Below are 13,976 nucleotides of genomic sequence, written 5' to 3' on the forward strand. Positions count from 1 at the left end.
TTTTTTAGACTGGAACTTTCCATTTATATCTCGCATCGGAATTTTTATTTCAAATAACCTGAAACTGTTTTTTGCAGGTCATTTGGAATGAAAAGATGGCTAGACAAGATCACATCGCCGCTGAAACCGCAGGAGTCGTCAAGTGACTGGGTGCGAGATGAGCTGTATTCGGGAACGCGTAAGTGTTAGCAGGGATGTTCAGAATTACGAGAATCACAAAAAATTCGGGATTTTTCATCAAAAAATCGTCGAAACTTTAAAAAATTCGGAAATTCCGATCACAAAAGCGCGAGAAATTGGTGAAAAATAAAAAAAACAATTCCACTCGAAATCCACAAGAAAACTTTTTGCATGCGCCTTTGACTTACTGTAGCTTGAAAAATTTTATATTTACGAAAAAAGCTTCGAAAATATTCTGAAAATGGTCGGAATTCCGGGATAAACCGATTTTTAATTACAAATGTCAACTCACCCATCACAAAATCCGTAAAAATTGACTTCAAAAACGCAAAAAAACATTTAAAATAATTCCGCTCGAAACCCGCAAGAAAACTTTTGGCGCGCGCCTTCGACATTCTGTAGTTCCCAAAATTCAAAAAAATGTCAGAAATTAAAATATTCCGGTCGAAATTTTCGGAATTCCGAACGTTCCGAACATCCCTGACTTATGGAAAGAATTCGAAAAAAATTTCAATATTTTCAGCGACCGCAGTTTCACGAGCCCGCTGGTCATCAGCGTACGCATCGGATCCAACAGAATGGGAACGTCTTTTCGAAGGAAAATGGAACGTCGTCAGCAATATTCTAGAACGAAAATTGATCGATCCAGAGCACAAAGTAGTGTATGACGAGCTGATGTCTCTTCTGGAAAATATGACGAATATGTGCACTCTTCTGATGCTTGAAGCCAATTCACAACCAGAACCAATGATCGGACCGATTTTGGATAAATTCTTCACTGAACAAATTTTGGAGAGAGTTTTGGATTGGTCGATTCAACTGACAGATTCCTTGAAATCAATTTGCCAGCTGGCTATCATTAGAATATTCGAAATGATTGTATCAGATTCTCACTCCCAAAATCACTGTCTTCTGGTCCATAAACCAATTCTAAATCCATTATTCCGGCTGTGTGAATGGTTCCAAAGAGCGGATATCTACTGGAGAGTCTCGAAATCGGAGAACAAGAAGACGTCAGAAGCGGAAAAGATGTTTGTACTTCTACTGAATCAGATATGCACAAAACTTGTTGAAGACAGAACACTCCTTCACTTTTTCTTCCATTCCAACCAATTCGTTGTTTTCACCGAGCTGATTCCCTTCCTCTATTCCGCCGGAGACACTGGACAACTGGCAAGAGATGCTGTTCTTCTGATCCTTTCTGTATCTGCAGAAGACAAAAGTATTGCTGAATACGTCACCGAGAGAACTTCATTCTGCCAAGTACTCACCACTGGACTATCCGCTTGTTTTTCTCAGTTACCCAGAAGAATATTAGGAGATGGAGGAGAGAGATTAGTGGAGGATGAATACAGAGACTTCCTTGCTGATTATCATTCGGCACTTCTTTTTTGTAATGCTATTGCTCAAACCGCCCATTCGGAAGTTGTTGGGAACATCGCCGAGTTTTTCTATACGGGATTTTTGACGAATGTGATTAAACCGGCGTTTCTACAGAATGATCGAGAATACATTGGTGCGAGTATGGTATATTTACAGGTAGGGGGAAGGTTTTTTTTTTATAACACCGCTATAAAATTAAGAAGATTCCAGAACTTTATAATTCCGAATATTCCGAAATTTTGAAAATTTCAAAATCGGAATATTCTGGAATGATGAAATTTAAAAAAATTGAATATTCCGAAATTCCGATATTTTGAGATTTGGAAAATCTGAATTTTTCGAAAATCCGAAGTTTCGTATCTATGAGAATCGGAGTTCTAAATTTTTTTTCAAAATTTTGAAAATCAAAATATTCCGGAATTCTGAAATTTTGAAAATTAGAATATTCCAAAATTATGAAATTTCGAGATTCCGAAATTCTGAAAAAAACCAATTTTCAAAATCCCAATCTTTTCGGAAATGTAAGAATCAGAATTTTCGAAATTCGGAAAAAGTCCAAAAAATTTAAAATCGGAATTTTCAAAATTCCAAAAAATCTGGACATTTCAAAATCAGAATCTTCGAAATTCTGATTTTCCGAAAAGTTCCAAAAAAATCCCAAAATTGCAATTTTCCAAATTTCGAAAAATTCCGAAAACTTTCAAAATCGGTATTTTCAATATTTCGAAATATTAAAAAAAATTTCCGAATTCTGAAAAATTCCATAAATTTCAAAATCGGAATTTTCGATATTTCAAAAACGAATTTTGAAAACTCCGAAAAAAAATCATTCTGAACATCCCTGGTCTTTCTGAAAAAAAAAACTTCATTTTTCTAATTTTCAGATGTGCATCGAAACAATCGTGGAGCCACTTCTAGTGAAGTCAGTAGTCCAGATGATACTAACAGAACGCGATGATAATGGAACGATATTCTTCGAAATAGTGATTTCCTATGTGAAAGGAGGAGATAAAACCTCTGTAACAGCCTTATCACTTATCGATTCCTTTATCAAATTGGCCTGTGAAGACGTGATGCTGGCTCTAGTGTTCCGTCCGCTTCTCACCAACCATTCAGCCACCAAAAAACAGCTATCAGTAGTCTATAAAGCATCCAGAGGAGGACATTTATCTCAAGCATATCTCAACTGTATTCCAGTTTGTATGCTGGATTATAGAGAGGTTTTTTGAATTTTCTAGAAGTTTCCAACCTTTTCAAGTTTTCCAGGCGGCCTCCCATGCTCTTTTGAGCTCTACATGTTCTCTACGCGAATCCGAATGGACGCGCGAGCTGAGCAATGCCGGAAATGGAAGTGGAAGTATGATGGAGTGGTTGCTGGAAGCTTCGTGCTTCCAGCTGAATCTGATGATGATGCCACGTGTCATGTGTCGTTTTCTAGAATGTCGTCGAGCAGATCGTCGGTCTCAATGGCTCCGTATAGATACACAAATGGAACGCATCCATCGTTCAATATTAACAAAGTTTGTGCTCTTGGAAAACCTCGAGAAGAAGATTTTAGTGAGATGGAAGATGATTTATTGGAGGAAGATAATGATTTCATCCTTCCAAATATTGATATGGAAGATTTTGGTGAAGAAATGACAGCTTCTAAAGTCATGACCCAGTCTACAATAGACTACATGCATATTTCTGGACTAGATGGATCGGAATCAGACGATGCCATGCCGATTCGAGTGGAGGATTCTGAAACTGACACTGAAGCTCCAAAAAGCTCATTTGTGCTATCCGGATGGAGAGAAGTCAATGATATGGAGACATTTAAGCAGTTGCTATCAAAACAAGAAGTGAAAGGAGAACGACTTCCAGCGGAAAATATTATGGATTTCATAAACGAAAAGTATGATTCTTTGAAGCTTGGAGAAGATGAAAAAGAAGGAAAAGAAGAGAAGGATCTAGAAGAAAACCTGATAGAAGAGCCAAGGAAGCGTATAGTAACAGATGGATTCTCAATTTACGCCTTCCCAGAAAGATCAAAGCTACTTCAGACGATACTGGAAGGCGTGGAGACGTTGTGTGAGAATGAGCTTCCATTCAATACGGAACTGTTTTGCTTGATTGCCGATTTGGCGACCTATCCACAACCAATTCTAGCTTATTATCTATTCGATCCAAAGCAGGATAGCTCAGAAAAGCATCTTCTTACAGTAAGATTTTTTCCAACTATCGTAACCTAAAATTTTTTTTATTTTCCGGATTTATTGTCTCAATTTTTTGGGAAAAATAACAGAAAACTCGACTAAAATTAGTAATTGAAAAGGGAGAAAAAAAAGAATCCGGAATTTTTCAAAAGGTTACTGTAGTTGTCATTCTTTCACAACTCCAATTTTTGCATCAAAACATCATAATTTAGATCCTTCAAAGCGTTCAAACTCGCATAGATGTGATGGCTGAGGGTATTGAATCGTTTGACACGTGGATTGAGAAGGGACTGGAAGCATTGGAAGCGAGAGCTTGTAGAATTCGACAGCAATCGAGATCATCGCCGTAAGAATTTAAATTTTGAGAGAAATTTGAAATTTCGTTTGTTCAGAAGATCCGCGGACGAACACGACTCCACGCTATTCTACGGACGAAGTACGATTCCACCGCCAGGCCGGAAACCATTGTAAGTAAAATTTGGCACCGAGCCAAGTTTGGATGCGTCGCGTCTCGGCGTAGTGGGGGTCAGCTGAGTAGTGACTTAACAAAGTTTCGAAATTTTTTGAAGACTGGCAACCAGCCGAAATTCGTAGCAAAAATTGCAACGAACCGCACTTTCTCTAGGCGCCCTTGCCGAATCTAAAACACGCCAAACGCGCCCCAGCCAATGTCTTACGTCTCAATATCCCTCATATCCCTCCGTAAACCTTCCCGACACCCATTAACATCGAAACCCCCGCTTTTTAGCCAGTTCCCATAGGTTTTATTAAAGTTTACTACTTTTCAGAATATCCGCCGGGGTGGCCGAGTGGGGCAAGGCGCGAGTCTCAACGACTCTTAGGGCACTGACCCGACGCAGGTTCGAGTCCTGCCCCCGGCGAGATACTTTTTTTCTTTTTTTCGTTTTGTTTTTTTTATAAGAACGTCATGTAAATGCGCTCGAACGCTAAATTTTCAAAGAAGCATTGGTCTCGAAGCGAAATCTTCAAGTTGAACTTCTGAGTATTACGGTTCCGTGCCTGCATACCACCGTTTCGTTTGCAATGTTTATTAGACATTTCTTTCAAAAATTCTAACTGATCACTGGTTTGATTCAGTGATTACAAAAACAAGTGGTTACTATATGGTGTTGATAACAAAGTGGAGTATATTTTTTGAAAACAGGGAAGCATTATAGACAAAGTGTGTAAACATTAAAACAACGGGGGAATCCTTTTTCTATTTTTGGTATCTGGTTTATCAATTCGCTGATTGACAGACACAGTTCTTATCAAAAAAACGTTTCAAAAGAATTATATGTCGTTTATCCAGAAATTTGGAAGAAAAGTTTTCCATGAGCTCTATAAGCCACTTCCTCTTATAATCTGATCTCTCATCATATCGCCTCGTCCTAAAAAAGTGAAAACGTGATTCTTATCGTTTTTAGACACAGTGTCATACGGTTGTCTCTGTCGACTACCGGCCTGTTTCAATGACACGTGTTTCAGTTTCAGAGTTCCTTCTTCTCTAGAACGATCTATGGAAAGTTTGAGGAAAAACGTGAAAAACATGGGAAACAGTTACACTTGGGTCTGGAATTAGTTAGGCAACATGTGATAGTTAACAATCTGTTTTAGATCGGGTGACTTTCTGAATTCGTGTACTTTTGTTGCGTCATCATATACTGTAGGAATCGGGGAATTTTCCGGAAAACTGTACACTTTCGCATATCTGATTAAGAAGATGACGTCGCCTTGTCACCTTTGATCTTGTCATCTTCGAACCTTACACCTTTGGCAGAGAAACTTTTTGGTTCTTTGGCGAATTCGTAATACTGAAGCTGTTGTTTCAGCCACAAAAATATTTATTTTATTCATAATTAAAGAACTCAATTTTTTTAAAAACTTGAAACTTCATTTAGATTTAAGCTATATTTTGAGGATTTTTTGCAAATTTCCGATTGAAAAAAAAATCAAACAAGTATTCTTGCTCCTCCAAAATTTGAACTTTTCTTCAGCGTTTTCCTTTTTTTCCCTCAAAACTGGAAATTCAAGTCCCCATTAAAGCAGCTCACATCTCAAAAATAATCCCCGCATAAAAATTTATGATTATTATGCACCCGGTCGAAAATTTACAACTTCCTTGTTATGATCTTAATTATGATCAGACAACGTTCAAGGGCACTTAATCGCAATGTGCAATGGTTTTTGATGAGAAGTGGAAATTTTCAAAAACATTTAAATAATTTCAGACTCCGTGAACCATCCCACCAGGAGACACTGGACGACCAAACTGCTCGACGGACGGCTCTAGCAGCGATTTTACTCTCCCATCTTTGCCAAATGCTTGCTGCGATTGTGCTTCAGCAATCGCTCATTATCTGATTTTTTCACCTCTAATTGATTTTCTCATCATCATCACCCGCACAATATGCTCTAATAGAACGATAAGCGCGTTGCTGCACACACAAATTTCCTTTGTCTCTTCTCGCCCTTTTGCTATACTCTATCATCGCACGAGGAGTCGTAAATTGTATCATTCAAACTGTTTTGCGTACTATGCCTATTCTTCTCTCTTTGTTTGTACTTTTGTTTATGAGGCGGAGCGTTTTGAGGAGAGAGAGAATTGATACGCGCGGTGCATAAGTTTAGGTCAATGAGACCAAGAAGACGTTACACTTTTGGCACGGACAGAAACTTGTTTCTCTATTCAGATAGTTTCAACCGGAGAAGAGACACGTGGTTTCGGTTTTTTCGCATTTTTTCCCCTGATTCAGTTTATGACAGAAAAGTTGATTCGAACTTTTGAATAGATCATTTCGTCCTTTTTGATCGAAAAGACCTCTAATATTTATCTATTGTCGAATTAAAAAAAGTGGGACCTGGAAAAATTCGCGGGCGGCTTCCCGGTCAATTTTTGAGGCCTTGCCCAAAAACACTACGGTAGTAAACGAAACTTATTTCTGTGAATTCAGTGGGATTTCCAGACAAAATGTAGATTTTTTGGTATGAAAATGATCGCTAGCATCTCTAGAATCTGTTTTTCATCGAAAAACCGAACTCAATTGCGAAAGTAGCTCGAACGAGGCGAAAATCTGAAATGTTACGTTTTTGCCGCATTTTTTCGTAGATCAAAAAAAACTACGCCTTTCGAATTCTCAGGTCCCACTTTTTTTTAATTCGACAATAGATATCTGTGTAGCTAGATAAAATTTCATTTACTGCGCGGGGATGAGCACTTTAGTACACTCTAGCCAGCACCAATTGTCATCACTCTCTAGAGATTCTATTATTAAACAAAGCGCAGACATGTTCGGAGCTGAATTCTGAAAATTTCAAAGCTTTTTTTCGAATCAAATTCCGTTCGAAATATTACCCAACTTTCGACCAGAAATTTCGGAATCAAATTCCAATTTTTTGAACTACAGTATGTCAAAGGCGCATGCGAAAAGTTCTTTTACAAGCCTCGAGCGAAATTACTTTCAATTTTTTTCTCGTTTTCAAAATCTGTTCGTCAATTTTTTGAGCGTTTGTGATCGAAAATCCCGAAAATCCAAAAAAAACCCTGTGCCCGTAAATGCACACTGTGCAAACACATTCACGCTGAATCTCGTACAGCTGCAGACAGTAATCTCAAAAAAAATTTCTCTGACTTTACTGAAATTCCGGCCACCTTTGGACCTCTCTTATCAAATCGCACTTTCATTGAAACCGTGAGAAACTTCCTTCTCAATTTTTGTGTTGCATTGTGTCTGTCTTTTTTCTTATCTCTCCCTCCCCCTTCACTCAAAATTTTTCTCACTTTAAGACGAAGAATAATGGGCCATGGCGTCGCCAGTTTTTCATCTATTTAGTATTTTATCATCAGGCGGCAACGTGACTCGTCACGTGGTGTCAAAAGAAGACAACCCTCCCCGGGAACCCGCGAGAGAGACACAGCCAGATGGTGTTAGAAGCGCAGTGTCTTCCCCCAGGGTCTGCGTCTCTACAGCTCACTCTTGTCTCTTATTGATTCTCTCTCCGGTTCGCATTGTGCCTCTTGCGTTGCTTTCCGTCGCCTCCGCCTCCTCTCCGCATCGCGTAATCGTTTATGCATTCGAAGCAGCGCGGCGTTTCGCATCTTTTCATAGTGTATCTTCCAAAATTTCTATATTTTCTTTTCTCTCTTTTGATGATAATGATATTAAGCCAATGAGGGCAAGCCCAATTTTTCCTCTCTTGTCTCCAATCTAATCTTATCTAAGCTGGTCCCTCTTAAAAAGTGATAGCCCTGTTACCCGACACTGGTCAGTGATTGATAGTTTCTAATGCCTCCCCATTTTCTGTAAATATTTTTTGTACTTTTTTGTCTTGTCTCTAATTCAGCTCACACCCTTCTTGCATAATAAAATATATATTTCTATTGTATTTATTCTTCTAGATCCTTCTGGAACCGTTTGTGACCTTCAAAGAAGGGGAGTGCCCCGTTTAGAGATCTTATCCCAACCGGGGTGTTCCCTTGTTAACCGTGACACACAGGGTTCTGTATGTTTGTTCAATGGGTGACCTGCTTTCTGCAGCTTCCCCACTTGATCAAACATACTGCAGCTTTTCCATTGTTGCCAAAAAGAGAGGCTTTTCTAGATGCCACGTTCCTCTATTCGCACCCATCTGAAAGTGACCATCACAGACAAGAGCGAGTGTTCTCTGCTCAATTACAACCTCACACACAGTTTTTTTCGCGCGTCTTCGGAATCTTTCGATGGCGTGATATAGTGTGTTCCGCGACAGAAGAAGAAGAAGAAGAAGAAGAAGAAGAAGAAGAAGAAGAAGAAGGTCAGCTGGCACTAAAAAACAGTATTTTTCCATTTTTCCTCTATCTGTTTTCTTCTTTTCGTTACTGCTGATACCTGCCAACACCTCAACGAACACACTGATTTGATGACGCTCATGCACTCTTTCTAGTTTGATTTTGAAATGAGAAAATATTTCAAAATTGAGGAAAAAAATTGTGAAACATGTTGGGGACTGGTAAAGAGTGAGGTTCTGAGGAAATCATGAAAAAACAGTGATAATTTTCCAAGTTTTTTGCAAAAATGAGTCAAATTTGAAAATTTTGACTAACTTTGTCGGCGAGTCTGCTGCACCCACCGCAAACGCCGTTACAGTTGAATTCAGATTTTCTGAAATTCCTTTATTTCAATAGCTAATTTCAAGACGAATTTCTCTAAAAACTACGACTTGTTCTTTGCAAAAACCAAGAAAACATGGCGTTATTTATAAAAATCGCCTCATCAACCCGAATCCCCACCCTCTTCAGAATACCGCGTGTTCGTCTCTCATCAATCACATCAAATTTCTTCGGGAACCAGCGCCGCAAATTCTTCTTTTTCACCCGCATTCTCAGTGCTTTTTTAACTTGCATTTTGCTTCATCAAACTACTATCACGTGCATCGCATATTTCTCCTTATCGTCGCTGTGTTCATTTTGGTTCTCCAAGAATTCAATGACTTCTTGTAGCCTCCATTCTCTTATCGCAGACTAATCCTTTGTTTTACTTTGCATTTTTTTTTGTTTCGTCCTCTTTTAGATTTTTTTCTCGATTATCAGAATTCTAAATATTCTAAAAACTTTTTTTTTTTTTCAGAAAATGACTCTGGTCAATAGTAGACCCGAGTTGATGAATCTATCATTTTCCGGCTGTGGATTCCTCTGCGTCTACCACGCCGGCGTCGCCGCCGCCATCAAAGAATACGCACCCCAGCTCCTTCAGAATAAGATTCTCGGAGCGTCAGCCGGCTCGATTGTCGCTTGTGGTCTTATCACAAACGTTTGTATATCCCATGCCACCAGCACAATACTCAAAGTGGTCAGTCAGGCGAGAGCGAGGACGTTCGGACCGCTACATCCGGAATTCAATTTGCTAGGAATCGTTCGAGAGGAACTAGAGCATATTTTGCCAGAGAATGCATATGAAATGTGAGTTTTTGTATCTAGTTTTCTAGAAGAGAAAACATAAATTTGCTGAAAATAGAGATGACGACAAACAACAAAAAACAAGCGACAACAACTGTGTGTTTGATTTCTATCATGACGTCTTTTTCAACTAGAAATAGTGATCGCTTGTTGTTCGTTCAAAGTACAGATTGTTCTAGAATAAGCTGGTTTTTGGAAAAACCGAGGCTGGAGGTCCCACAACGGCACCTACCGTAACCTAAAAATATGTTAATTTTCCAAAATAAGGGCTTTTTCTGTCAATTTTTCACTATCAAATGGGGGAAAATGACAAAAAAAACCGCTAAAACCCCCTAGATAATGAAAAAATTGGCCGAAAACGCACGGAAATCAAGAAAAACATATTCGGAAAATAGTTTTTAAAAAGTTTAGGTTACGGTAGTTGTCGTTGTGAGATCTTTGGCTACGGCCACCGGCGTTTCTCTTCCACAGCTCCGATATCTTTTTTGTATCAGAATAATACTTTTGCAAAATTTCCCAATTTCTATGATAGAAGTTCTATCCAAAAATTGCATTCTCAGCATTGTTTACCACAAGACCTTGTAGCCTCTCTATTCCAGGTGTACCGGTCGTTTGGTGATCTCGTTAACCCGATGGAGTGACCATGAGAACGTCATAATCGAGGACTACCGATCTAACGCCGATCTTATCGACGCCATCATGTGCTCTTGCTTCATCCCACTCTACTGTGGAATCACACCTCCGAAATTCCGAGGAGTTCAATATATAGACGGAGGAGTTTCGGATAATCAACCAATTTACGACGAGCACACCGTTACCGTATCCCCGTTCTCTGGAGAATCAGACATTTGTCCGCCGGATTGGGATAGTGGAAGTTTGTTGGGAGTGGACTTCAATGGAACGTCAATCAGATTCACTGCGAGAAACATGTTCAGATTGATGGCTTGTTTGTGGCCAAGATCAACGGATGATTTATCGAAAATGTGCTTGCAAGGATTTGGAGACGCATTGAGATTCCTCACGAAATATGGTAAGTTGATGCTTTTTTTAGCTGCTGAACTAGATGCTTTTACTAATTCGGTCCGATACTTAATTTCCAAAAATCGGACAGTACAAACCTGCCGTTTTAGGAATGGCCCCTTGCATACGATGCCTTACGATTCAAACCGCCGACGCTGCCAACGATTCCACTGCAATCGCCGCCGGACGAGTGTCTTCTGAATGCTTCTCAGAAAACGACGACATGAAAAAACTAGCAGCCGCCCTTCCAACCAACAGAATTCGTAAACGTGCGAGCACCAACGCTCTCAACAGGTATTATCTATTGCTAGGGCGACCTAGACCAACATTCTCTCTTAGCTTCCGTACTCGTGGTGAATCCGAGTGTGAGACGTGCGGTGACAGTGACATTCCACTCGAAGAAGTCAACATTCAAAGCTTCTTTCCAAGTATTATGAAGAAACGTAAGTTAGATTCAAAATATTGTAGATCAATAGTTACATGTTTTAGCTTTCGAAGACGCCGTCGCTGCTGAAAAATCCATGTTCCAGTACATCATGTCGTTCCGACTGGTTCGCTACGCGACTACAGCAATGGGTATTTCAAAGTTCCCGCTCGATATGGCGGTTGCTTTCGTCAAAAAGTTGGTGAACTCACCGGCCGATTTGGCCTTTATCACAACTTTCTTTGGCAGAGTCCACCAGTACTTGGATATGGTTAGTCCGCCGCAATGGATTCGGCTGAAACTTCGTACTCTGGCCGACTTCATTTTGGGCGAGGTGGAGAAACAGAAGTCCAGATATACTAAGTGAGTCGCTTGAGCTAATCGTTGTTTTTTTTTTGGTGTGGTTTTGAGTGTGGAGATTTCAAGTTTTCTAAGTTCTAACTATGCTTAACAAATAACGCTTCTCTTTCTCTAACCAACCCCTTCCTGTCTTCCCATAATCAACCCATTCCTTTCAGCTTCTCCTGCCTGGTCGCCGTATCTGAAACTGACAACTTTGGATCTGTTCTCGCCTCCTCTACAATGGACAAAGACGAACATAAAGAAATCGAGATGAGTGAGGATGCCAAAAAAGAGATGCGTCTTCTTCGAGAGCGAGATCGCCGTAGAAAAATGCTCAGAAAGGCTGGAAGACTCACTCCGAACAACTCAGAAAGCTCTCTCCCAACCGATGTCTATGACGTGGATTCGTTCGAGCATGTGGTGGATTTCACAAGGAACCATGATGCTTTATATGAGTTCCACTATATGGACGAAAATAAAGTTATGAGAACATTCGGTCTCTTCACCGATCATCAACCTCATTCATCCTCATCTTCTCATCACCATCATACGAAGAGTCTAGGATGCTCAAGTCGTCTGGTTCATGTTCCAGAAGAGGATGAAGATGTGGCATCTGCAGTTTCAGCGCCCGCTGTGATATTCCATGGAGGAGAAGTGGAGTCAGATGATAAGGATTCTGGATTCTCCGGTATCGACACAGGGACAAAAGTGGTGCCTCGTGAGCCATCTCCTAGGTATGTGAGTTTCTTAGAAGTTGCCTTATTACCTAATTAGTTTGTTTCAGTAAACGCGACGCTTGTTGCTCTCCAGTCCGTGATTTCGATGAGCAATCCACGTCAGAAACCAAAAGATCAGACGTCACCAGGAGGAGTCAACGACGATACATTCGCGATACCCTGGAATCGAGAAAACAGAAGAAATCGACAACGCCGTCGGCTTCGGTCCTGTCATCGGATTCCGAAGGAGTAGACGGAACCGAGAAGCTGTTCGTGCCATCGCGCAAAGCGTGGCGAGCCAGCAGTGATTTCGATAACAAGGATTTGTCGTCCAAACATTCTGATACGACAACCGCATAGCTCAATCTACTCTAACCAAATTTATGTATATTTTGTACACACTTTTTCTTCTTCTGCATTTGACTGTACATCCCATCCCAACCTCTTTCTCTCAGTGTCCAACGGGTCCCCCCGACACCCAACCAAAACCTTGAAAATTGTGCATTTGTTCCGTTGTTATTCCCCTCCCACCCTCTATACCCTTTCCGACCTCTTCTTCCTTTGATTCCGATGCCTTTATAATGTTAATTAATGTGTCACACACCTATGTTACTCCCCATTTTAAATAGTGCTTTTTTTGTAAATAAAATAAGAAAAAGTTCAAGTAGTGACATACACAACCTTCTGCTTGAGAACTAGTTGCCATTGGCGGAACAATAGAGATTGCTAATTGACCGCTTCTCGCTCGTGAAAATGGTAAGGAGGCAAGATTCTCATTCAACACTTCACACCTGTTCAAACTGTCTATAGATTCTGAAACAAGAGGTAAGAAGACAAAAATTGAAGATCCCACAACGAAAACAACAGTAACCTAAAAATTGTTTAGTTTTTTCGATTTTCTGTCATTTTTTTCGCTATCCGCCTTCTAGCGGTCTCGGCGTCTCTTCCTTTTTTAAACACCTAATAATTTAAAGGCGGATAAGTTATGCGGCATAACTCAAAACCTACGGTAGCTAGAAAAACTTTGTCAACAGTAAAAATGTATAACAGAAGTAGACCTTTTTTTTAGTAGTTAAAAACTTTTTTCTAGCTACGGTAGTTCGGGAGTTATGCGCCTTCAAAGATTGGAGCGCATGCAATCTTTAAAGAAGGCTGTGGTAAAAGAACGAAAACTGCAGTAACCTGGGAATAATTTATTTTTTTTGTATTTTTAATACGGCTGTTTTTCTTAATTTTGAAGATTTTTCTGATTTTTCTTAGGAAAAAAATAATGTATCTAAACTTTCAAAAATCAAATTACAGCATTTTTCGAACTTTTTTGTCGATTTTAGTCGGCTTGAAAGTTTTTCGTTTTTCCAGAATTTCAGAATTTTAAAACTGCACAAAAAGTTTGAAAATACAAAGTTTTATCGAAGACATTTTGAAAAACTGATAAAAATCGGAAAAAATATTAGCCCGTTAAATAAATACTACAGTACTTTCTCTAATAGAAGCCTACTCAAACTATCAACTTTGAGCTCAATTATCTCGGTTCCTGGGAAAGGTATTGAAAAGTTGCCAATTGATAAAATATTGCTGATATTATGATTAGTAATTTATCAGTTGACAACTTTTTGATATCTTTCACAGGAATCGAGATAACTCAGCTCAAAGGGGGCCATTTAAAGAACATTATCAGAGGCTTTACTGCAGCCAACTCTGAAGCCCTACAAAAGTATTGCACATTCTTCCAATTTGGCTAAAAATTTCATAATGTACAAAACAAAATTATTATTCTT

At 39.5% G+C, this 13,976-nt stretch overlaps 2 protein-coding genes and 1 non-coding gene across 3 annotated transcripts; all 3 read left to right on the top strand.

Annotated features, from left to right (window-relative positions):
• Positions 1-157: 157 nt before the first annotated feature.
• On the top strand, positions 158-6,125 carry CBG19667 (the record flags this gene model as incomplete). The annotated part of the gene is made up of 7 exons (XM_045243587.1): positions 158-164; positions 704-1,719; positions 2,448-2,763; positions 2,830-3,767; positions 3,974-4,107; positions 4,154-4,228; positions 5,993-6,125. The coding sequence occupies 7 exons, from the start codon at positions 158-160 to the stop codon at positions 6,123-6,125; spliced, it is 2,619 nt and encodes an 872-aa protein (XP_045096838.1).
• CBG28808 lies at positions 4,557-4,642 on the top strand. Its single transcript has one exon. It is a non-coding gene (tRNA).
• Positions 6,126-9,370: 3,245 nt separating the features above from the next.
• On the top strand, positions 9,371-12,558 carry CBG19666 (the record flags this gene model as incomplete). The annotated part of the gene is made up of 6 exons (XM_045243588.1): positions 9,371-9,699; positions 10,296-10,726; positions 10,827-11,159; positions 11,206-11,503; positions 11,659-12,216; positions 12,267-12,558. The coding sequence occupies 6 exons, from the start codon at positions 9,371-9,373 to the stop codon at positions 12,556-12,558; spliced, it is 2,241 nt and encodes a 746-aa protein (XP_045096837.1).
• Between the last annotated feature and the right edge of the window lie 1,418 nt (positions 12,559-13,976).

The sequence above is a fragment of the Caenorhabditis briggsae genome (genome assembly GCF_000004555.2).
Source record: "Caenorhabditis briggsae complete genome, chrIII, whole genome shotgun sequence".
In the NCBI taxonomy this organism is placed as follows: domain Eukaryota; kingdom Metazoa; phylum Nematoda; class Chromadorea; order Rhabditida; family Rhabditidae; genus Caenorhabditis; species Caenorhabditis briggsae.